Genomic DNA, 22,782 nt, shown 5'->3' on the forward strand with positions numbered 1-22,782 from the left:
ACGAGGCTCCAGGCGGGAAGCCAGAGGAATGGAAGGTAGGGGAGGAGCGAGAGTGGAGGAAGGGCAATTATTAGTTGTACTTGTGACGAGAAGGAGATAATAAAGTGAAGGTCCACAATAACCCAGTGTCGTGTCCTTACTGTGTCTGAAGTCCAACAACTGGCGACAAAGGTTCTCCCGCGCACCAAACTCCTCCAGCTCCAGGCCAGTGATCCCACCACGCCCGCTCCAGCAAGGCAATCCCACCTCTGCTCCTGTCTGCTCCGTTCCAGAGTGATCCCGCCCCATTCCAATATACTTGGCGCTCATCGATCCCACTGGGCACCTGCTCCGCGGCACTCCGCTGCACTGATATCCCGGCTGCGAGCTGTCCCGCCTCAGATAACTTGGAACACCCAGCGATCCTGCTGTGTTTCTGCACCGCAGCAGTCAGCCACACCGACATTCCAGCTACAAGCTGTCCTCCTACTACCACAGGCTACTCACCGGTCGAGTCCTGAGGGACGGACTGCACGGCGATCCCGCCGCCCACATTGCCAGCGCAGCTGGGGCTGCTTGACATGGCAATCCCGCTGTATACATTATCAGAGCAGCAGGAGCTACTCAGCATGGCGATCCCGCCGCCCAAGTAACCCACGCAGCAGGAGCTGTTGCGAGCACGTGGTCCGCCCCCAAGAGTAACCCAGGGGAGGAAACAAGGTACATGACCCGCCCCAGGTTGGTCTACATGCACCTTGTAGATACAAAGGACAGACCTGCACAGGGACACCACGCAACAGACCATCCTTGAGGTACTGCGTACACCCCTGCCGCAGCTCAACTCACACCACCACTGCCACCTTAGGCTTCGGAACCCTACACTACAAGACAGCCACCATGAGTAGTCCATGTTCCCTGGTCCCCCCGGACCGCAGGCCCTTACCACGCCACCCGCCTCCAAAGCAGCCTTACTTCGGAAACCACTTGCCTTCACGCTAATGCCACAAAATGATAAAGAGCCAAGATGGATTGAGTGGGTGGAGGACTTTAAACGACTTCGTCAAAGCAGCCGGTGAAGATAAATCCCCCATGCTAAGTGATATGTTCATCAACCTGGTACGGGGGGAGACTAAAACCATCGTAAAGACAATACCCCCAGAAGAGAAAAATGACTATGCCGCCCTAATCAATGCCCTCAACAAAAAGCTGATAATTGAACCCAACCGTGACTATGAGCGCTATGTGTTTAAGCAATGCACACAAAAACCAGAAGAGACCATTGATTAGTTCACCACACACCTTCGGCTGAAAAGCGCTCACTGCCAATTCCACCTATTTTCCAAAAATGAGGCGATAAGACTGCACGTAATTGAAGGGTGCATGCCACCCGCTTTCCGGAAACAGCTACTCAAAAAGCTACTGACCATTGAAAAAGTAAGCAAACTGGCCAGGATATGTGAGAGTTGATGCACAGACTGCCTCCATCGAAGGCAACCCAGGACACAAACACGACAAAAATGAAACCATTGCAGCGATTCACCCACAACCACAGAGGCTGGGAGACAGAGGGATACCCATGGGAAGACCGAGCAGCCAGCCACCTTCCAGGACACACAGACAATGCTACTGCTGCGGTATGAACTTCTTGCATTCCAGGACCTGCCCCACCCTCACTCCAAAAAATGTCCAACTGCAGAAGAGAGGGGCACTTTCAATCCATCTGATGGGAAGGGAGACTGTTTCCCACACCCCGAATGGGAGACCCTACAAACGTCAGCCCCCAATGCCAACCTACCCGCCAAGGTTCAACCCATCGCACTACCAGGGCTAAAGAAGGTACCTAAGGGCACTGGAAGATTCACCACTCCAAGACCCAACCCAAGGATATGACCCACACAACCCATATGCCAGCTAGGGGGATGAATACGATGAGCACCTGTACCGTTATCAGCCCTACACCTCCCACTCAACTGTCACCTCTAGAATCCCCCACCCCTATTATTTCATAAGGAGTGCACACCTTCTTAAAACTGAGTTACACCTGTTGGGCTGTTTCATCCTTATGTTTGGGAAGACTTCTGATTTACTAGTAGTGTTGGACTGAGTAAGAGCTGTATTGCCTACTCATCCCCTGTACTTCAAACTATCATACATGCCAACCCTGCCGATTTAGGCGGGAGACTCCCGAGTTTTCTGTGAGGAAATATTATTTTTCGCGTTCTCCCGCTGAAAATAAATATTTGCCCAATGCATTCCTATAGCAAACATTTAGTCTCCCGATTTTTCTGACGAAATCTCCCTCCCAGGTTGGTCGGAGGTTGGCATGTATGCACTATCCCAATTCTAAACAAGTCAAAGCATAAATAGAATGATCTCTCTAGCTTCTTGATAGTGCCTTTAGAATGGTCACAAATGTTGGCTTGAGTGCTGTCATCTCCATCTGTCCGACTAACCGGCTGCAGCTTGAAGCCAACACAAGGCACTGTGCCAAATGTCCGGGTCACGCGCTTCAAAGCGGGTGGACGTTAGGACCTCGGGGGAGCAGAACCGACCGTGCCGCCGCTCCCTCTCGCGTGTTTCCTCTCTCTTCCGAGCGTGCGCGCCCCCGACGCACGCGACTTCCCCTGGTTGGAGTCAGGCTAAGGGCGCGCGCCACCGTTGGTGAGAACCCCGAGCGCGCTCCCGCCCCTCTGCTTTCGCCTGTGATTGGGTGGGTTGGAAGATGGCGTTGGGCGGATGGAAATCCTAATGACAGTCTCCAAAATCGCTTCTATCTGTACCATGGTGAGTGGGGTCTCGATGAAAGGACGTACTATGAGAGGGGGCGCTACCACGGGGAGTCCCGAGCACGATAAGGTGGAGGTCACCACCAGGGCATGGTTGTCTTTGGGGCGCAGAGTTCCCGCAGACAGCCAGGCCTAATGCAATAAGCGTAGAGCCCACCACCCTTCATACTGCTTGTGGGGCGTGTAGTGGTGCACCCTAGACGTAATGAGGTACCAGCTGCACACGCAGACCGTCCCTACGTTTGGGGTGATCCACAGTGGCATGCAACGAGTGGGGGGCCAAGGTAAACACAGAAACCGCATACCGGCGCAGTAGATCTCCCAGAACTGGAAGTGCAGGAGATGGGAACAGGGTTGTGGCAAGTCACGGGACCGCCTGTGTGTAGAGGCAGTGGGCCTGCGTTTATGGCATGCATGCGATATGCTCCTTTCCGGAGTTGCAAGTCCAGTCTCTTTTTTTTCTTTGCATTTTGGGACTTGTAGTGCTGGATTTATAGTGTGTGAAATCCAAGACTACACATCCTGAGTGCTAAGTTGAAAACTAGAACTGAACTTGCATCTCCCAAATTGAATGCGCCGCATTTCGTCATACCTACATCACTGCCCACATCATAATGAGGTACGTCTTGGGTCCTCGACATTGTCGCCCAGTACCTGTAAAGTCAGTGGTCGAAGTGTATGAAAATAAGTGGAACTATGTTACCTACTGGCCTGCCCGGCTCTCCACCAACCCCATCACCACGCCCCCACACACGCACAATACACAAACCTCCAAACACATGCGCCTGCTGTTTAGGGGAATGTTCAGTGCAGTGCACTCAAAGTGCAAGTTTCAACTTCTTCCTGCACTTTAATTTTAAAATGAAGCCATTCCGGAACGGATTCTTTTTAAAATGAAATTATAGGAACGGTAAAACTTAATTAAAAAAATAGGAGCACTAGCAACGCTCCTGCCCACTTCAACCAGTATTTCAAATATGAGTTTGACACATTTGTGTGCTAAATACAAAGCTTCTGTAGTGGTCAGTGCAATAAGGCACAGGACTGCCTGTTCATTGGAGCAGTTGTTGGTTGGGACATGCCCCAACTAGATGCAAATGTTTGTGTGATAAGATAAAATATAGCATTTGCATCTAATAGCCCCATTTAGTAAAATGTGTACTTTCTCGCAAGATAGTAAAACTGGGTCAGAAACACAGATTTAAGCAGCCGTTCTATCAAATATTGACTGCAGGGAGGTGATTTTACGCATTGTTTAGTTCTCTTTTTTTTTTTTATCTTGAAACTGCAGTTGAAAAATCCATGGGAGATTTAGATTAGACTCGCATTAGTTTGCGTTTTAGTACTGGTAGTCCATTCTGGATGGTGGAAAAAAAAGGCTATAATCACGCTTTTCTTAAGAGATTTCTGAAAATATTTGTATACTTGACCAATTGTTTTATAATGTGACGCTTTTCAAATGTCCTCCAAATAACTGGGTATTATTTTAGCTCTTGAAACTATACTTTTATGCAAGCGTACGGTTTGTGTGCGTGTACCACCTAGATTTGAGAAGATGCGATCGTTGCCGACTGGGCTCCAATTCAAGCAATCTAACTAAAGTGCATCTCCTGGACAGGTCCCCCTCCTCCTTTTTCAAAACATTCTCTCACTGCACCTTTTCTACCACCTTTGGGAGATGCAATAAATCATGTACACTGTTATTGCACTATATTTTTATTTATTTTTTTGTGCATTTGTTTACAGCAGGAAATTGTGTTTCAAAGCGCCCACAGGGCAAGGGGAGGGAACATGGGACAATGCAATAGAGAACAGGATAGAGGTGGTCCTACTTCGTCTTTTGAGCATTCGGGTCGTGTAAGTGCAGAGAGAGAAGGGACAAGGAGGCAGGGTGGGAGACGTGCCAGCAGGGAATACGTTTCCGGGAGCCTGTAAGTGCTTGGCAGAGGTCCCATAGCAAGGAGTGGTCATCTGCCGATACATTAAGTGCAGTCCTGTGAGGGAACACAGAAATAGGGACCATTCGTCAATTATTTGTCTCTTAGCTTGCTGGCAAAGTCTTGTAATGTAAATTCCCATGATGTACTACCGTATTGCATATGTACTGCTTGTAACTACGGTTTCCTTTGCAACTAAGATGTCTGTAACAAGCGCCACGATGCTTCTGGGCTGATGTGCGCTCAACAAATTTGAATAAATAAATAAATAAATTCGATTGTCAGTACATATGTAAATTAGGGTTCCCTCGTGCCATTTGTGGCACACAACCTGGCAAATGAGGTCCTGCATGGGGCTATGAAAAATTGAAAGTGCAGTAGTGTGAGGGGTGTAGCCCATGCTATTGCTATAATCAAAGATTGTCGTTAATACAGGTCCTGCTAGGTCCCAGGTATTTCCACAAGTGCTAGAGCATGGCCCAGGCTTGTCCAGGTACAGGTGGTAAATGCAGGCCCCATGCACGGATGCAAAACAGTTTAAGTACAGGCTTCAGGAGCAGCCGATGGGAGGAAATGCAGAAGCCAGATAGTTATAATTAAGTGCAGGTAGTGTCGGATAGGAAGTGCATGACGCAGGTATTGCAATAGACACACGCGTTGTTATGTAGAGGTGGCAGTGCATATGCCTGTTTTTTCGACTGCTGGAAAGTATTAAGGTAGTTCTCTGCTTTGGTTTAAGGTGGCAGTGAAAGCGCCAAGTAGTAATGCATGCACGGTTATTTCCACAGAAAAGTTGTAGTTCCGACCCTGTGCTTTGCCAAATACAGGTGGCAGCACATCTCTGGGTTTGCCACTGACGGCTGATGCAGGTATCTGACTTGGTTGTTGACAGGTATTAGGTGAGGACTCCAGGTTTGGCAGCAGCAAAGTGGTAGTTCAGTTCCAAGGCTTGGCCACAGGACGTGTGAATGTTCTTATTAGCAGGTTGGTCACAAATAGTCAATCCTGCATGATGCAGAATTGGCCACTGACGGGTGCCAGTTATTGACATAAACGGAAGGCATTTCAGCTCCCCACTAGTGACACAAATAGGTGAATATACAGGTCCAAGCTATTTGCAGGGGACATGTTGGCACTGCAATTACACCTCTTGATTGATCACTGGCACCCCTATTAAGATCATGCCAGAGAGAGCTCTAGCTGTCTTTCAGAGCTTTTTTTTTTAAAAGGGTTGTGTTTATTGACACAAATAGTAAACTTTACAACAAACCCTACCGTTTATCCCTACCCCCACTCTCTCTCCTCCCTCTCCAGAAAATAGAGCATATAAGTCCACTGGTTTCCAGGGTTCCACAACATTTGGACTCACAATTTTTACAAATGTCCACGATTTTGATATTCTGCGGATATAATGGTAATCTAAACTCGCTCCTCAATCCAGGACCGAGCCCTACTCCTACCTAACCTTTGCAGATTCCCCCTTAATGAAGTACGTGATCAATTTTCCATATTTTCGCTAACTATTCATTCTCTGCAGGAGCCTCTTTCTTCTTCTAGCTCTTTGTCAACACTGATATTGCTGCCAATATATGCTTTGAACTGTGATTTGGACAGCAGTGCCTTCTCCATATCCCAAAGCCCCAGCATACATTCCTCCACCCCCAGTGGAATTCCTCTTTAAGCATCTTTTATAGAAGATGTAACCAGGTTCCAAAACGGTATTATTACCGGAAAGGTAGACCAAATATGGGCTCAATCTCCTCTCCCCTTGGATCCCCTCCAACAATCCGGGGATGCATTGGGAAACGTCCTCTGTAATCTACCTGGTGTATAGTGCCACTGTACCATATGTTTGTACCATGCTTCCCGCAACTGAATGGCCCTAGTTAATTTTGGAATATTACCCCATATGTACTCCCATCGCTCCTGCTCGATAGGATAACTAACGTTAGTTCCCTTTTCCCTATATATAGCCACTGTGGTTGTATGGAGCTGTCGAGGGAAATTTTTTTACAGCGAGGAAATAAGATGTTTATCTCCTGATTGCTGCAGCTGTGTGGATTTTACGGGTGTGTTACCTAATGGCGAAGTTGGTAATATCTCAATGTTTCTCCCTCCTCTATGAGAAAAGCCTGTTTACATTTCTCAAATGTTTTAAACTCTTGTGCTTGTTTCATGCCTCTCAACCTCCAGCACCCTGACTCAGACCATTGTTGGAATGCTTTCCCCTCCATCCCTGGCGTAAAATGCATATTTTGAAATGGAAGCGTGAACAGAGCCGGCAGCGAAGATATCCCGTTCCGCTTCACTAGGTCATCCCAAATATCCTCCACTAGAACTGTAACTTTCATGAATACTACACAGTTTGTCTGCTTTCGCTAGCCATAAGACCTTTGCCAGTGATGTGCCCACCGCCGCCCTATCCATTTTGACCCACATCTTATGAGTCCTTCGAGAACCAATCCTTAATGATCCTGAATTGGGCTGCTTGATAATATTTCAAAAAGTTTGGGAGTGCAAGTTCCCCCTTAGATTTCGGAACCATTAATAGATGATCTACCGAAGGTTTTCTGTTGTTCCAAATGAAAGCCGTTAGCATTTTATTTACTGTTGCTAGATAGGTCTTGGCGATGGGTATCGGCTAGGCCTGAAAGAAAGAAATCTTGGAAGAGTCAGCATTTTGATGGAAGCCAGCCAACCCATCCAAGTTATATTGAGCAGGTTCCACCTTTCCAGATCCGCTTTCATATTCTTTTATTGAATTTTATGGTTTGCTTCATATTAAGTTTGATGATTTCGTAATGGTAACCCCCAAGTATGTAATCCCTTCACCTGCCCATTGGAACGGGGACACTCTTGTGCTCTCTCTAAGGTGTCATACATTAAAGACAAATTCAAGATTTATGATTTATTCACATTTACCGTAAGGCCTGCCACCCCCGACCCTCCCACCCCCCAAAATCCTCTATCTCTGAAACCATCTCCGTAAGTGATCCAACTGGGTCCGCCAGTGCCAGCATCAACTCATCTCGGACTCCGTGGTCTTATGCTCTTCCCCTCTGAATTCAATACTCTTGACCTGTGATGAGTCCCACAGTGTTGTTAGGAAGGGTTCTAAATATATGGCAAATAATAATGGTCATAGGGGGCATCCCTCTTTAGTCCCCTTTCAGTATTAGTTTGGTGTGATAATTGGCCATTCACTGATAGCCTTCTATTCGGGGAATGATAATTCACCCGGATACTTTGTAGGAATTTGGAACCAACCCTCATATGATCTAGGGTGCGAGAGAGTAACAACCACTCGACCCTGTTGAATGCCTTTTTGGCATTGAGGAACAGTAAGAGCGCCGTTATATGACTCTTAGATTTAAATGACTTATCCTCCGGGTGTTATCCTGTCGTTTAATAAACCAAATTGATCGGGATGTATTGATTGTGGGAGGAAGCTGCCCAACCCATTCACCAATACCTTTTGTGTAGATTTTCGTATCAAGATTAATCAAGGCTATCAGATGATAGGAACTACACCCTGTGAGTTCTTTTTTTGCTTTGGGAAATAGCACTACTTTCGCCTGATCAATCATCGTCGATTTACCCCACTTTTCCCCAACGGTGTTAAATAAGTAAAGATTTATAAAAAAAGCCTCCAGGAAGCCATCTGGCCCTGGCACTTTATTTTAAGAGGAGCTTCTTAATAGCAATATCTACCACTTCTGGGATGTCCCTTTTTTCAGCTCTGAATGACTGTAACTTGATGGAGCGTAAATAATCTTCCTGAAGTTCATCTCGTGGGTGATCAGATGAAAAGAGGGATTCATAAAATTGTTCAAACCGTTTCACCATTTGTTCATTCTCCGTTACCATTAACTGTTTTGTGTTTCATGATCGACTAACCAGACAACCTCTTCCTAAATTGCCTAGCCAATAGCCGGTCAGCTCTCTTAGCTTTTATATAATGCAGTTGCCTCATATTCAATAAGCTTTTCTCTGCCCATTTAGTTTGTAATAGGTTCAGTCCTGTATTTTCTCAAAATGGTCTTGCTTAGTTGTTCCCCCCCACCCCCCCATTTGTAGCATCATTTTCTTTAGTTGAGATTCCAATTCCCGTTCCAGACTATATTCCTCTGTTTATACCTTGTGACCTTCATTGCTATTAAGTCACCCCTCACAACTGCTTTGAACGCATCCCACCAATTCCCCGGGGATGTATCTGTAATATGATTATGATGGAAAAACTCTGAATTTTTGAATTTTATCCCTAAACGTATCTATTAGGACCACATTTTTAAGAACATCTCTCGGGAATTACTATCTCCATAGCCCATCAATGTTAGTGTGGAACTTCAGAGATGCTACTGCTGGTGCGTGGTCCGAGAGGGCGATATATCCCATTTCCACCTCCTTTAGCTTTTCCACTGGCTAAGCTGAGACCCAAATGTAATCTATCAGTGAAAAGGATCTATATACGTGTGAGTAATGCACATAATCCCCTTCACTACCCATATTGCCCACTAGGTATCAATTTACAGCAGATGTTCAAATCGCAGTTGAAGACCCTTTGAACTTGGGGTCATCTTTGACTCATCTCTCCTTTTCTCTGCACATCAGACTTTGGCAGGAAGTCCACCTTTCAGCTCCACCTCCTCAGAGGCACTCTCCCTTTCCTCACCTTCCCCCCCCAGAAGCTCAATGTCTCCAGAGCACTGGTTCACTCTAGGGTGGACTACTGCAACAGCCTCTTCCTCAATCTGCCTCTTTCCTCCCTTCGCCCTCTCCAAGTAATCCAGAACAGGGCTGCAAAACGTAAAGCCCAGGGACTGCGTCTCTCCAGCACCAAAATCTCTCCACTGGCTCACAGTGACCGCAAGGGTCAAAGTTTGGGTCCTGGGACCTCTTTACATCCAGCTTTCTCTCCCAAAATACCTCCCTGTTACAGTTCTTTGGCTCTCAAACTCTAACTCTCCGCAGGGTAGACGCTTCTCCAAGCAGAAAGTTGGAGGTAGATCCCTTTCCTCGACAAGAGCCTCCCTCTGAAATGGCCTCCCTGCCCCCCTCAGACTTGAGCCGTATTTCCTTTAAGTTACAGAAACTTCTCAAGACTTTCCTTTTTTCCTCCTCCTTCCTACCCCACCACCCCCTCTCCTGTGCTAATATCATTCTGGTGCTGCGACTGGTGCCTGGCCCCTTTTTTTCAGGGGCCAGGCCTTCCTTGACCAGTCCCCGCTAGTATACCTTTCAGCACTTGCTTCCAGGCACTTCCCCCACCCCCCGCCCCGCTGGACCAGTCTGAATCTGGTCCGCAGCTCCTCTGCACTTCTCCCCTTCCCACCTCCCCTGCACTTGCCCTTGTGGCTCCCCCCAGCACTTGCTCAACCCCCTGGGCCCCTCACTCCTGCACTCCACCTCCCGTCCCCCTACTGCCTCACTCCCCTGCTCTTTTTGTCTCTCTACCTGCACAGTAAGAATGTCAGAAGGCCTAGTAAGACTGTTACTGTTGTTTTTTCCCCATCTCCCCCCACCACCCTATTTCTGTCTTGTGGCACCTGGAAACACTTGTGTATAGGCGGCATACAAATGTACAATAAATAAAGTTTGCCGGATCCCATGGCTGTTTCCCGCTACAACCATCTTTCGGGGACCAAGCTATATTAAAATCGCCTGTTAGAAAATATAGCGGAACGTAACTTTTTCCTAATTGCACCATGACGGAGTGTAGGAGTCCATTTTGTCCTTTGTTTGGAGCATAAACAGTAGCCAGAGTGTATTTTTGCCTACCAAATTTAAACTTAACAAGTAACAACCCTGTTTATCTTCCTGTGTAAGTACCTGAAAGACGCAGAGAAACCCTGGACCAGAGTATTACTATGCCAAAGATTACTGAAAGAATTGTCCAGAACACATACTTATTTTACAAACAGTGTATCAAAAGTTTGTTTAGCATGATACATAAATTCAAAAAAGAGTGAATTAATCACATATTACTAACACTTCACAATTTATATAACTAACTAAAAGCGTACCAACAAATTGCAACATTAGGAAGTGGGACATGCAACTTGTCACCACGGACAGACAATGTATGTATAAAAATGGAACAAGGCAATAGAATTATTTCATATGATCTATTGCGAAGGTGGATCTTATCGGCATTGGGCTAACAGATTACAACCCTTTTAAAGTTTCTCAACCGGTTTCGACGTCACAGACTAATTTTGTCCACGTCTTCATCAGGAGATGAATGAAAATGTGCTTATTAGAATAATCCGCTGCTTTCAAAATGAAGTGGGTATACTGCTGCTGGCCATGCCCATATCTTGGGTGCAAGCCTGGGCTCAGGCACAGCCAGAGTGAAGCCTATGAATGACCTGCCAGTAGGGTGACGGGGGGCAGAGCCTCGATGCTCATTAGATGGAAAAATCCCACGTGTAGTCTAAAAGCTGGAATATAGGTGTTTGTGTGAGCTGCTGTGGTCTCGCGGGCAGCTAATTGTGGGTCACCGGCTCTACCGAAGCATACTAGCAGAGGCACCACTCGGTAGACTTCCTGTGTAAACAGAATCTTAAGGTTTGGCATATATTTTTAAGGCAATTAATACTCCCCCTTTTTTGTCTGCTGCGTTTTCCTGGAAGAGGTGTGGAATGATGGTATCCGTAGAAATAACTTAATACAAAAAAGCGAGGAAGAAATGACCGAAAACTCCCCCTCACTCCCTCCGCAACCCCGCTGACATTTTGGTACTTTTTAATAAAAATATTGGTGTGCGGTGGTGAAAGGGTATTAGTTAAGGTAGGGGTTGGGGGCGGGGGAAAGTGCAAAAAATTTTGTTATTAGATAAAACAAATTCCGGCCTTTCCCCATTTGATTTCTATTTATTTATTTTTTTTCTCGTTTTTTTTTCATGAACATCCTGGAATGATATCCCACGCTTATCGCATGTGCTTGTGAATATGTAGCATGATTAATTCGGGATTTTCTTTTTTCAAGTATAGTTTGACCGTAAGCCGTTTCGTAGGGGAATTTAATCCCCCAATATTATACATAAATATCTTGAATGTATCCTGTCCCGAAACCGCAACAGACGTGGCCCCCTTTCGCTTACCACATTTACAGCTGGCCCCTCACCTAGTGTTGTTTTGTTGGTATGATCCTTGCCTACCTGTATCTCTTTGTTAAAAAGATCCCAGCTCAATTTCCCCTGATTCCGTTCCCAAGTTCCCTCAACTAACTTTCCCATGAGTCCTTTGCCCACGGCTCAATCAAAATAATTTCCTGAGATGAAAACTAGTGGGAGTCTGCTGCTCCTCCTCAACAGATTCCATTTTACCACAACTTGCATATCGCCACGAGGGGCCACCATCCCCACACCCCAATGTTTTCCAGCAGCACTCTAATCGTCATTCATTCCCCTCCCCCTCAAATAATAGAAACCCAGCACCTGGTTGAAATAGACTCTCCCAACGGCACCCCATTCAAACATAGAAAAGAGGCACATTTCATCTTTCCCCATCTGTTCCTTACTCATTTTGCATTCCTCTCGGAGATCGGCCCCTCTGCTATCCAGGGGGACCTTTTGTCCACTCCCATTGCTTTTTCCTAAACCTTTTAAAATCTTGGGGAATGGAAGCCCAGTGCTTCTGAATCTTCACTAACATGTAAAATGTTCAATCCTTGTTTGCATGTGGTAATCCTGAGCTGCTTCCCCTCCCACGTCAAGAGCAGGCCGAAAGGAAAAGTCTACCTGTATCTGACTTGCTTCTGTCTTAACACTTCCACCACCGACCCATCAATCTTCTTTTTATTAGAGTAGATTGTCAGGTCCTGAAACAGCTGAACATGAGCCGGCTCTCAAAATTTCTTTTTTTGGGCATATGCAGTTAGGGCTGCCAACACGTCTCTTGGCCTGGATCCTGGCTCTTTCAGCAATGGTCCCACTCTGTGGATTCTGTCAATGAGAATGTTCTCCAGCAAATAATTGTTGAACAGTCATTTTACTTTCCTTATCAGACACCTCGTCTGGTAGACTTTTCAGGTGTGTATTCGAGCGCCACAATCATTTTCAAGATATTCGTATTATATGTCTAAGCTTTGAGACAGCCTTGACAGTTGTTCAAGCAATTTGTCGTCGTTCCTTGCATCGTCGCTTGGCTCTTGAATGGCTTTCTCAGTTCTATCGGCCTTCTCCAAGTTTCCCAAGTTCAAATTTTATTTCGTTATTGATTTGTTTTAATTTAGATTTTAAGATGGAGTACTGTTCTTGGAATGATGCTGTTATTTTACCTTGGAAATCTTCCAGGAACTGCACCAACTCCTTCATTTACCGCCGTTGCTCCCACCAGTGTTTCTCCTAGTTGTGGTTCCCCCGCTGCCGGCGAAGTCCGAGTTTTGCCAGCACACCCCTGTTGCCAGCACCTGTGAAGCACCCTTCCCCTATTTGGCATTGCGACCTCACATGCCGGGGTCTCTTTTCCCCTTTCCTTTAGGCATGAATGAGGCCCGTGTCTCGTTTTGCCAAACTTGCCTCGCACCTATAAAGCACCGGTCCTTGGGTGCAAACAAGCCAGGTCCAATATGAGTGATCTGGGGCCTTCGCCTTCTGTGTTGCAGCCTCGTCTTCTCCTTAGGCAGAGTATTATTGCTCCAGACTCGCAGTATATGTAGACCAGTGCGTCCCTCCCGGACCGCTTTCTCTGGGCTATGTAGGTAACAGTGGTAACACTGACCTAGCCATTCAGATTGCCCCTGCTTTTGTTACACAGGGGACTTACTCGTAACTTCTGTGTCTGTCTGTTAGACCACCTCCTTCACTCCTGGCGGCCCCTATTTTTCTCCCCTAGCAGTCTGCACCTGTTTTCACACTGGATGGGGTCACGCCAGGGTGCCACAAAACAGCAGCCGACCCCCCCCCCCCAGGCAAAATCCCAGGTCCGCAACAAAGCCTCAGCTTCTCCTGTGTCCCGACGCGCACCAGAGAGCCAGGCTAGGTGATGCACTGGGAGACCTCGCCTCCCGAGTGTTGCTGACTCCTTCCACAGGGTCCGCTATGCACTGCTTCCACTCCTCCGGGGGCTGGGGTGTCCAATACCCTCACCCCGTTCTCAGCCATGCTGCGCCACTATTTCCTGTGGATCATCTGTGCAAGGTCCACCCACAGTTGGAGAAATCTGATCAAGACTGTTTTGCCCATCGGGTCCCAAACCCAAGGCACTGCGTTCAGGGGGGCTTCCCTCTGGCTACACCTTCACAGTCATCGCCGAATATGGGGCTCACATAGTGTATTTTCTGGAGGCCATTGGATGCAATGCGATTGGCACATCTGTCCATCCCGCTGCCATCATGGAATCCCCTTTCAGAGCTTTTGATACATATGAGAATGGCCAGGGTGTTTTTCAGCTGGTTTGTGATGCAGAAACGAGTACATTGGGGTGAAGTCTGTTATAGTGGCAGCCATTTTGCAGATTTAAATTCAAGTTGTCCTGAAGACTGAACCAGCGTTTCGGAGGAGGGACATTTATGCATTGCTGGCTTTCCCATTGTTTCATTCGACTGAATCTGTCCAATTGATTTATTTTGGTTGTCTTGAGGTTCTTAATAATGAGAAAGTAGGTTCCCTATTTGGGAACTCCCGTCCCCTGCACACTCTCTACGGCTCAGATATAAGCCAAACTGTTTAGAAAACAAATGGTCCCTTTTACGAAGGGCACATATTGTGGCAATAAGCCACGAGACTGCGGGCCAATACCGCCCCAGGTAATGCGCCCGGGGCCTTAACGTAGCCCCGGGGGCATTACCTGGGACGGTATTGGCCCGCAGTCTAGGGGCTTATTGCCATTAGTACCCCGGCCTGTTAGACCGGGGTACTAATTGCTTTTTTTCTGTTTCGGAACAGAAAAAAAAAGTTTTAAAAAAATGGCCGCCGAGAAAGAGAAAACGTAGTCCGTTTTCCCTTTCCATGGCGGCCATCGGGAGCAGGTGCGCTGGGAACACTCTGTTCCCAGTGCGTCTGCTCCCGAGAAAAGAAGAAAAAAGAAGAAAAAAGAAAAGAAGGTAAGAGGGGTGGGGAAGGAAGGGAAAAAAAACGTACAGTGGTCTCCGGCAGGGGACGATGGACGCCTCCAGCCACCTCCAGCCGTGTTGGAGGCTTGGAGCAGGGATGGCCCCGCTCCGAGTCTCCACACGGCTGGAGGTTTCCATCGTCCCCTGCCAGAGACTGCGGTATGGAAGGTAAGTGGGGTGGGAGGAGGGAGGAGGAAAGGGGAAACAAAACAAAAAAATATTTCTTACCTGAGTCCCCGGCGGGAATACCGTGTGGTAGGGCTCGCAAATGAGCCAATCACCACGCTGTATTCCCGTTGCGCCGCGCGTGGCGGGTACTAATGTCTATTCATGAAGATTTGTAACATTTGGTTGTTATATTTTATACAATTGTCAACAGATGAATTTTCTCAAGTAATTCAAAATATTTACAGATCACAATTAAATCCGTAATTCCAAATGTTCTATTCATATGGCCCAGCCCGTTTCGAGAAATTCTCTTCATCCGGGGCGTAAAATCATTGTTTTCTACAAAGAAATTTAAACAAATATGTATCAATTAATTTTCTAGAGCCTTGATCTTAAGTAATTCATACTAATTCATAATTTTTAACAATTATTCATTCAAATTTCTGTTTCGGGATCATAAGGAACCTTTACAGCCTGATTCATGGAATTATTTGCGTCAAAAACGCAGATTTGCGCTTCTTTCTGCCTGGAAATCCCTGTTTGAAGAATGGGGATTTTCAGGCAGAAAGGCGCGCAAATCTGCGTTTTCAGCGCAAATAATTCCATGAATCAGGCAGTTAATGTTCAACACATTTCACCAGTATAATTCCATCATGCTAGGCTTACAAACCAGATTGTATTTATGCCTTAATCATTATATTTTTTTAGACCTGCTCATATTTATGATGGTTTTGCTTCATGAACTCAATGATTAGATCATTTATTTCCTAGTCATGAGTATTTATAGTCTAGCAATTATGGAATATGTTTTTCCTAAGTAGAGAGAGCATGTTGTAAGGTAATTGTGCTAACCTTAATCTTGGTCCAAATGACTCTTAATAGTCTGAGGTATTTCAAGATTTTCTGAATTTCACGATGTAGCTGTATTGGAAATGTGTAGATAGTGTACTGTGAGAAACCGTTTGCAAAATGTATTGCCTTCACATAAATTCAATCTGTTGCTCAATACTTTTTCCATTTTGGGGACGGCAGGAGTCAGCCCTGCACAGTTGTAAATACCCTCTACCACGGTATGTGCAGTGGCAGTATTTACAGCCTGAAAAGGCACGCCACAATAAATGCATTGAATTCCACGCCAAGCTATGCTTGGAAGCTCTGAATGAAAAAAAATGAATTAAAGCGTTCATGTGAAGCATGTGTGTTTCCATTCAGAGAAGTGCACTTCTCGCAGAGATCTTATGAGGCCCTGCATCTACCAAGGGAGAATTAGCATAGGGCAAGGTGTCACATGGCCGGTGCCCTTTAAAGTGCATCCTGTTAAGAATTGGAATGCAGTTTCAAGAGCGCCTGTCATGCCCCCTCTCCTTCCAGGGCCTGCATATGTTGTGCCCTGATTCTGAGAATTGCATGTGCCACTTGCAGGTGGAACTGTTTTAATGAAGATGGATAGTTGAATGTTGCTTTTATGACTTAGCCTTTTGTTGCTTGGTATGTGTTTTCCATTTTAGTGGTGCATCACATTGATCTTTTTATTGTGATTCTCGTTAGTCTTATTATTACTGACGCCTGTAGCTGGCACTGTTCATGTGTGTAAAGTATGTAGCCATGTTGGATTGTGATGCTTTTATTGTTTTAAAAACCTTTTTAAAATGCTTTCACCCAGGCACTGGCAAAGCCCATAGTTCGGTCTTGTCAAATGTAAGGATGGTATATATTTTTAAAGCCCCACAGGACAAAACATATCTTACCATCTACTTTTGTGGAGCCACACGTGCTGGTTTTGCCATTTTATTTTTGGGACTGGTTCAAGGTTCTGCTTTTCTTGTCATGAAAAGCTGCTGGAGTGTGATAATTGCTTTCCATGAAAGCCTAGCCCTGCGCTCAGAATATTCTGCACGCTTTGCTTGTGGCAAGCGAACTACATGGCCCCTCTCCACCGTGCAATGCAAATTTCGATCAAAGCTCGCTGGTGTCCCTTTTTGTTTTCTACAAGTTTGACGCAAATGAGTATATATTTCAAAACTGCCGTACGCTTCTTTGCACGTTAGTATCCGAGAATTGTCAGTAAGCTCGGGTTCATAGGACGGAAGATTTGTGCGACGCTAATGCTGTATTATACAATGTTTCTTCTAGGGGTCCCTGTGCCACACCACACTGTGGCCTTTTTTAAAGCACTGACATGGAAGACTCCAGCGAGAGAGTGAAAGGAGTAAAGTAGACATCGTGTAGCTGTTATTTATTTATTTATTTATAACGCGCTGTAGCCCGCAGGCATCGAGGCTGTATAACAAAAGAACGACTTGCAACATAGAGTAACATAAACTCAACACATCAAGTGGAACGCAAGTAATAACAGCACAGTCCCAAGTAATTATGGTACCAGATCTTCTGAGCAGAGATTTTAAGGCCTAAAGCTAGTCCACTAGCTAGTTAAGTAGGTTACTGGTATAGCAAGCTTCATTCACAGCTATGAAGGCTGAAGTCTTGCTTTAGTTTCCAAGTTGCTAACATTTGATCACTGAAGATTAACTTTTTGGGCTTCGTTTAAATGTCAGGGTGACTAAAACGTTTGCTGTATGAGTTGGTTCCCAAATAAAAAAATGTCGCACAGTTGCCATTTTGCTCGTAGACACGCACCACGTTTACACATCCCCAGATGCAACAGGCTTGAACTCTTTTCCAAGTATTTACTGCCCATGCACCAACGACTGGGCTGGAATTCCCTTCCACTCGACCCTTGTGTAATTCCAAATTTGCAAGTATTTGTCAATGGTCTGAAAATGTATAGTACTTGTCCAAAAATGACTGGCACTCTTCCATTAGCTTTTTTTATCAATATAGAAATATACATTTAAATTTGTATTATTTTTTGTATGCGACAGTCTAGAAAAACCTTTAACAAAAAATTTACAAAAATACAGGGCATCAAATACCTACTTCATGCATAAAGCTAAAAAAAATACGTTGATATTTAAAAACTATCAGCATCCATTAAATCTATTGAAATTTCAAATAAATAGTTGATGGCTGCAATACATAATGACATTTGAGGTGCATTTATAATATGCTTTCTATATGGAATTCATTGACGGGCGATTAAGATGATCACCAAAATGTGAAAAGTAAGGAAGTCTCCTGCCATGGCGTTGAGGACACTCTATAAAGAGATGTTCTAAGAAATATAGATATATGCATTTCTACTATGATTGTCTTCATTTGTCTGTGTGTTTTTATTCTGATTATGTAACTTTTTTTGTTGTTGGAGGTATGAAAGGTCAGGATTTCAAGTTACAAGCTACTAGCCAGGCATAAAGCCACTTGCCCCTCAATACTCCACATGCAAACTATTTCTTCCTTGCTAAAATGTCCATTATTATTCAGCCCTGAATATTGCCTATTTTATTTTCAAAATTATTTCCATTCAGTAGTGTTAATAAGGAAGGGTGTCATCTACCTTTTTTTTTAAACAGTTGCATGGAAACCGATGAAATCGTGCTTCATAATCAAGGACGTATTTCTCAAGGAAGCTTTGAGGAGACTGTGTTTGTTTCTAGTTTGACGATATGCAGTGCTTGCCATTGAAATCCCAGAGGATGCTGAGTGTAATCTTCATGTTCAGCTTATGTTATTACTTTATGGCCATGTCATATATAACCTGGTGTAACAAACTAGGTTCACATTTTCAATTAATGCCACTTCATTTATGCTGCTGGCGTAATCACTCAAGTGATAACTTACATTTTTGGGCGATTTGGTGACTTTTCTCAGCAGTAAGTTGATATAGTTACATTGCAGACTGCAGCGGATGCACCCCTGAATGCATTGAGATGCTTCATTGCTGTTAGAACAATGTATTACAATTTGTCAAGAGAAACTGGTGGGATTTTTAGTGATTTGTACTTTACAGAAAACCTCCCAAAATGTCCCACTACTTACCTTCTCGTTTTGACAGATGTTGGCCCCTTTTGGTTGTTGAAAAGAAGCGGCAGTAGCTGCAAGATTACAATTGTACTTCGGGGCACGCAGGGAGTTGTACTTCTCCTGTGGCACTGTAAAAGGGATAGTTCACTCAAAAATGTTATTGGCTCAAAAGATGGGTCATAACCAAAAATCTATATGAAAAAGATTTTTAAAGAAAGTTCCTAAATAAAATCTTGAGCAAATGAGGCTGAAACTCAAAAATGTCAAGCACTAGGAGGCATCCATTTTGTGAAATGGACGAGCCTCCTGTGCTTGTGTTAAGCTCCGCCCTCGCGGCAATCATGAAACAAAAGCCACCTACTGGTAACTTTTGCTTCATTATTGCCGGAGAGCAGAGAATGCAGTCAAGATCCTTCCTGCCATCTGCTGCTGGTAAGCGCTTATGTCATGATGCCCGCTCCCGGAGAGCCGGTTCAAGCCCGGCGTCCCCGAAAGCGGACATCCAGTCCCCAAGGAAGGACCCAGCAACCCCATATAGGGGCCCTTTGAACAGTGTCCTGGCGCCTATGGCGCCAGGCTCATAAAAGACATCAGTCCTGGCGCCATGGGCGCCAGGCTCATTATGGGAATGCTTGGGTGCACTTACCTGATGCAGACCATGCTGCAGGATCCCGGCCTCCCTGAGGCCTGAAAGGAACTACTTTACCTGTGGGACTAATTTACCATCCGGGTGTGGTCGGGGAAGGATACATACCTGATTGGAGGAAGGATACATACCTGGAACTTCTTGCAAGGCTATTTAAACCCCACCCGAACAGCCACACGTGCTTCGCGTTGTTCTGCATCTAGCAGCTGGACGCTCACCGTGTCTGCTCCTGCATCCTGACTTCTGCCAGCATCCTGGATCACCTGCAAAGGAAGAGAAGAAGAGAACAGAAGAAGGAAATGTCCTTACCTGCTAAACCCACATCCCGGAGACATCTCGCCGACAATCCTGAAAAGGAAGACTTTAATTTAAAAGCTCATCGCGTCGATCGCTGCAGCGCCGCATTCCACTCACCTTTACAGGGCGCCTCCATGTTCAGCAGCGATCATCCGGATTCGCATTCACACCCCAGCGCCTAGGGAGAAAAACACCAGAACAAAAGGTGAGAGAGAGAAGGGAATAAGGAAAGCTAAATCTCCATGTTAAGACTTACCTGTTGATTCATTCCCTCTTCATTTCGGGTCCATGCCGCATCCTGGCATTTCCGGACCCCGGCCCCTAAGGGGAAAAAGACATCAGCGTTAATGAGCGAATGAAAAGACATTACCAAAAAACACTCATTAAAGACTTACCTGATTTCTACAAGGATTTCACCTCTCATCTCGGGTCGGTGCCTGTTCCCCGGCATTCCGTACCCCGGCCCCTATGGGGAAAAAGACACTAGCATTAGTACATTAATGCGTGGACACAAGGGGAACCTCTTACCAAAAACTTACCTGGAAGCCAAGCAAGTTTGGTTCTCACCAATCCGAAAATCCAGTGAAGTAACTGGATACCAACGCGCCCCTGCATCAGAAGCAGGATGGAGAGCTCGTCCTTCCAGACCCTAAGGTGAGACACTACGAGAAATCACAGAAGGGTTTCAAGGAGGGTGAGAGGGGAAAGTGGGAGGCCGATTGCATTACCCCGCAGACAGTTAATCCCCGATTTTCGCCTACAGAAGGATACTTCTGCGAGTCAGACAAGCCAGATTTGGGGGTCCGGTCCAGTCCGTCTTCCGACCCCTGCGCATCACCTTAGAAGAGGTCACAGCAGCGCGAACCAGTCCAGCGCCTCCGTGGGAGTCAGGTGAGCGTAACAGAACGCGAAGCCTTCCTACAAATTCCCACCCAGGCGCTATGGAAAGTTCTGAGACTGATCAGTTGGCCCAATTACTGGGGGAATTACGGGCCGAAGTACATGCCGCTCGTCAAGAGACTAATGCCCTCAGGAGGGAATTAATAATATCAAAGGAAAGAACTGATGACCTGGCCAGACAGCTTTTGCAAGGTCAAGCTGGGCAAACTCCTCTACCCGGTTCCGGAGGGAACCCCGCTCCTGTGGTTTCCAGTAACCCTGTGCAGATTAATCTACCTGGAAACATGCCGCTGGCCCCACCCGAACGCTTTGCTGGGGACCCCAAACGATTCGCCGTATTCATGAATCAGTGTCGTTTGCACTTCCTATGCAGACCTGGGGCCTTCCCTAATGATCAGACCAAGGTAGCCTTTGTATTGTCATATCTCAGCGGCTGCGCTGCCGATTGGTCAGTTCCACTGGTTACTCAAGATGACCCGATTCTCCGTGATTTTCAAAGGTTTCAAGCAAGCATGGAAAGGTTATTTGCTCGACACTCTCAGGGGCAGGCTCTGGATGACGAACTTCTATGCCTGCGACAGGGCAATCGGGACCTCCTATCCTATATTGCAACCTTTAATAGACTAATTGTGGAAACGGGATGGCCAGAGGATAAAAGAGTCACGTTGTTTTATCGAGGCCTACGCGGAGAACTTAAAGATGTCTTGGCCCAAGTTGTAAATCCGCCCCAAGAATGCACAGAGTATATAGACTTAGTGGTCCAATTGGATCACAGACTTCAAAACAGAAAAGCAGATCGGTCCAGGTTTGAGACCCGGGTGTTGGTCAAGACCCATGCTAATCCCAAGGGAGTTGATGTCTCTGAGCCTATGCAAATTGGAGGGGATAAGGGACCCTTCACTCAAAAGGAACGTGAAAGGAGGCGGCAGTTAAAATTATGTCTTTATTGTGGGAATTCTGGACACTTTCTACGAGATTGCCCGGCAAAACCGCCCCAAAAGGCGGTAGGAGCCGCTGATAAAAACCATGAAGACTCTGTTCGGGAAACGACTCCGCCCGACAAGTGTAGGGGTCCGCTTGCCGAGCTTGAAAACTAACTCTCAGACCTCGCATTTCATTGTGCCAATGGTTTAGATCCAGAACAGCCTAAGCGGTTGCATGCAATAAAGGCATACATCGATAGTGGGGCTATTGGAAACTATGTGGATCGTGAATTGGTCTCTAGGATTAACCTCCCTCTCCGTCCTAAAACCAGCAAAGATGTCATCACCACAGTCGATGGAACTGAAATTGCCTCTGGACCGGGAACACATTCCACTACTGAGGTGACTCTTATTGGTCCCGACGGCCATCGGGAGGGTGTTGTGTTTGATGTAATCTAGGCTCCACAGTTTCAGGTTATTCTTGGAATCCCTTGGTTAGCGACACATAATCCTCGAATTGATTGGCGAGCTAAGAGAATAACCTTCCCGGATTGTACACAAACCTGCTACCCAGAAAACCTGAAGATTAATCTAGCATCTGTAACCTCTGCCTCCATGCAACTACCTCCGGAATACCAAGACTTTCAGGACGTCTTCCAAAAGGAACAGGCCAACACGTTACCTCCTCACAGATCGTACGATTGCCAAATCGATCTGGTGCCCGGTGCACAACCCCCTTGTAGCAGGATTTATGCCCTTACCGAACCTGAGAATCTGCATTTGAGACAATATTTGGATCAATACCTAGCTAATGGTTTTATTCGCCCGTCAAAGTCCCCGGCATCCTCGGCTTTGTTCTTCGTGCCCAAAAAAGAAGGCGACCTTAGAACTTGTATCGATTACCGCGCATTGAACCAGATAACGGTTAAAAACCGTTATCTTCTGCCTCTGATCCCTGAACTCCTTGACCAGGTGAAGGACGCTTGCATATACACCAAGTTAGATCTCCGGGGGGCTTATCATCTGGTACGAGTTAAAGAAGGCGACGAATGGAAAACTGCCTTCCGTACTAAATACGGATTATTCGAGTACCAGGTGATGCCTTTCGGATTGTGTAACGCGCCGGCTGCCTTCCAATACTTCATAAAATTATGTCCTTCGGGAACTCA

The 22,782-nt window shown here is 46.0% G+C and overlaps 1 protein-coding gene across 1 annotated transcript in view; it reads left to right on the forward strand.

The window, feature by feature from the left end:
* Positions 1 to 2,573: 2,573 nt before the first annotated feature.
* USP12 (ubiquitin specific peptidase 12) overlaps positions 2,574 to 22,782 on the forward strand; it is a 739,696-nt gene continuing 719,487 nt past the window's right edge. Inside the window, exon 1 of the mRNA XM_069639238.1 lies at positions 2,574 to 2,763. Coding sequence (XP_069495339.1) covers positions 2,716 to 2,763 — 48 coding nt within the window. The 5' untranslated portion in view covers positions 2,574 to 2,715. The remainder of the gene's footprint in view (positions 2,764 to 22,782) is intronic.

The sequence above is a fragment of the Ambystoma mexicanum genome, chromosome 7q, assembly GCF_040938575.1.
Source record: "Ambystoma mexicanum isolate Mex_15411 chromosome 7q, UKY_AmexF1_1, whole genome shotgun sequence".
NCBI lineage: Eukaryota > Metazoa > Chordata > Amphibia > Caudata > Ambystomatidae > Ambystoma > Ambystoma mexicanum.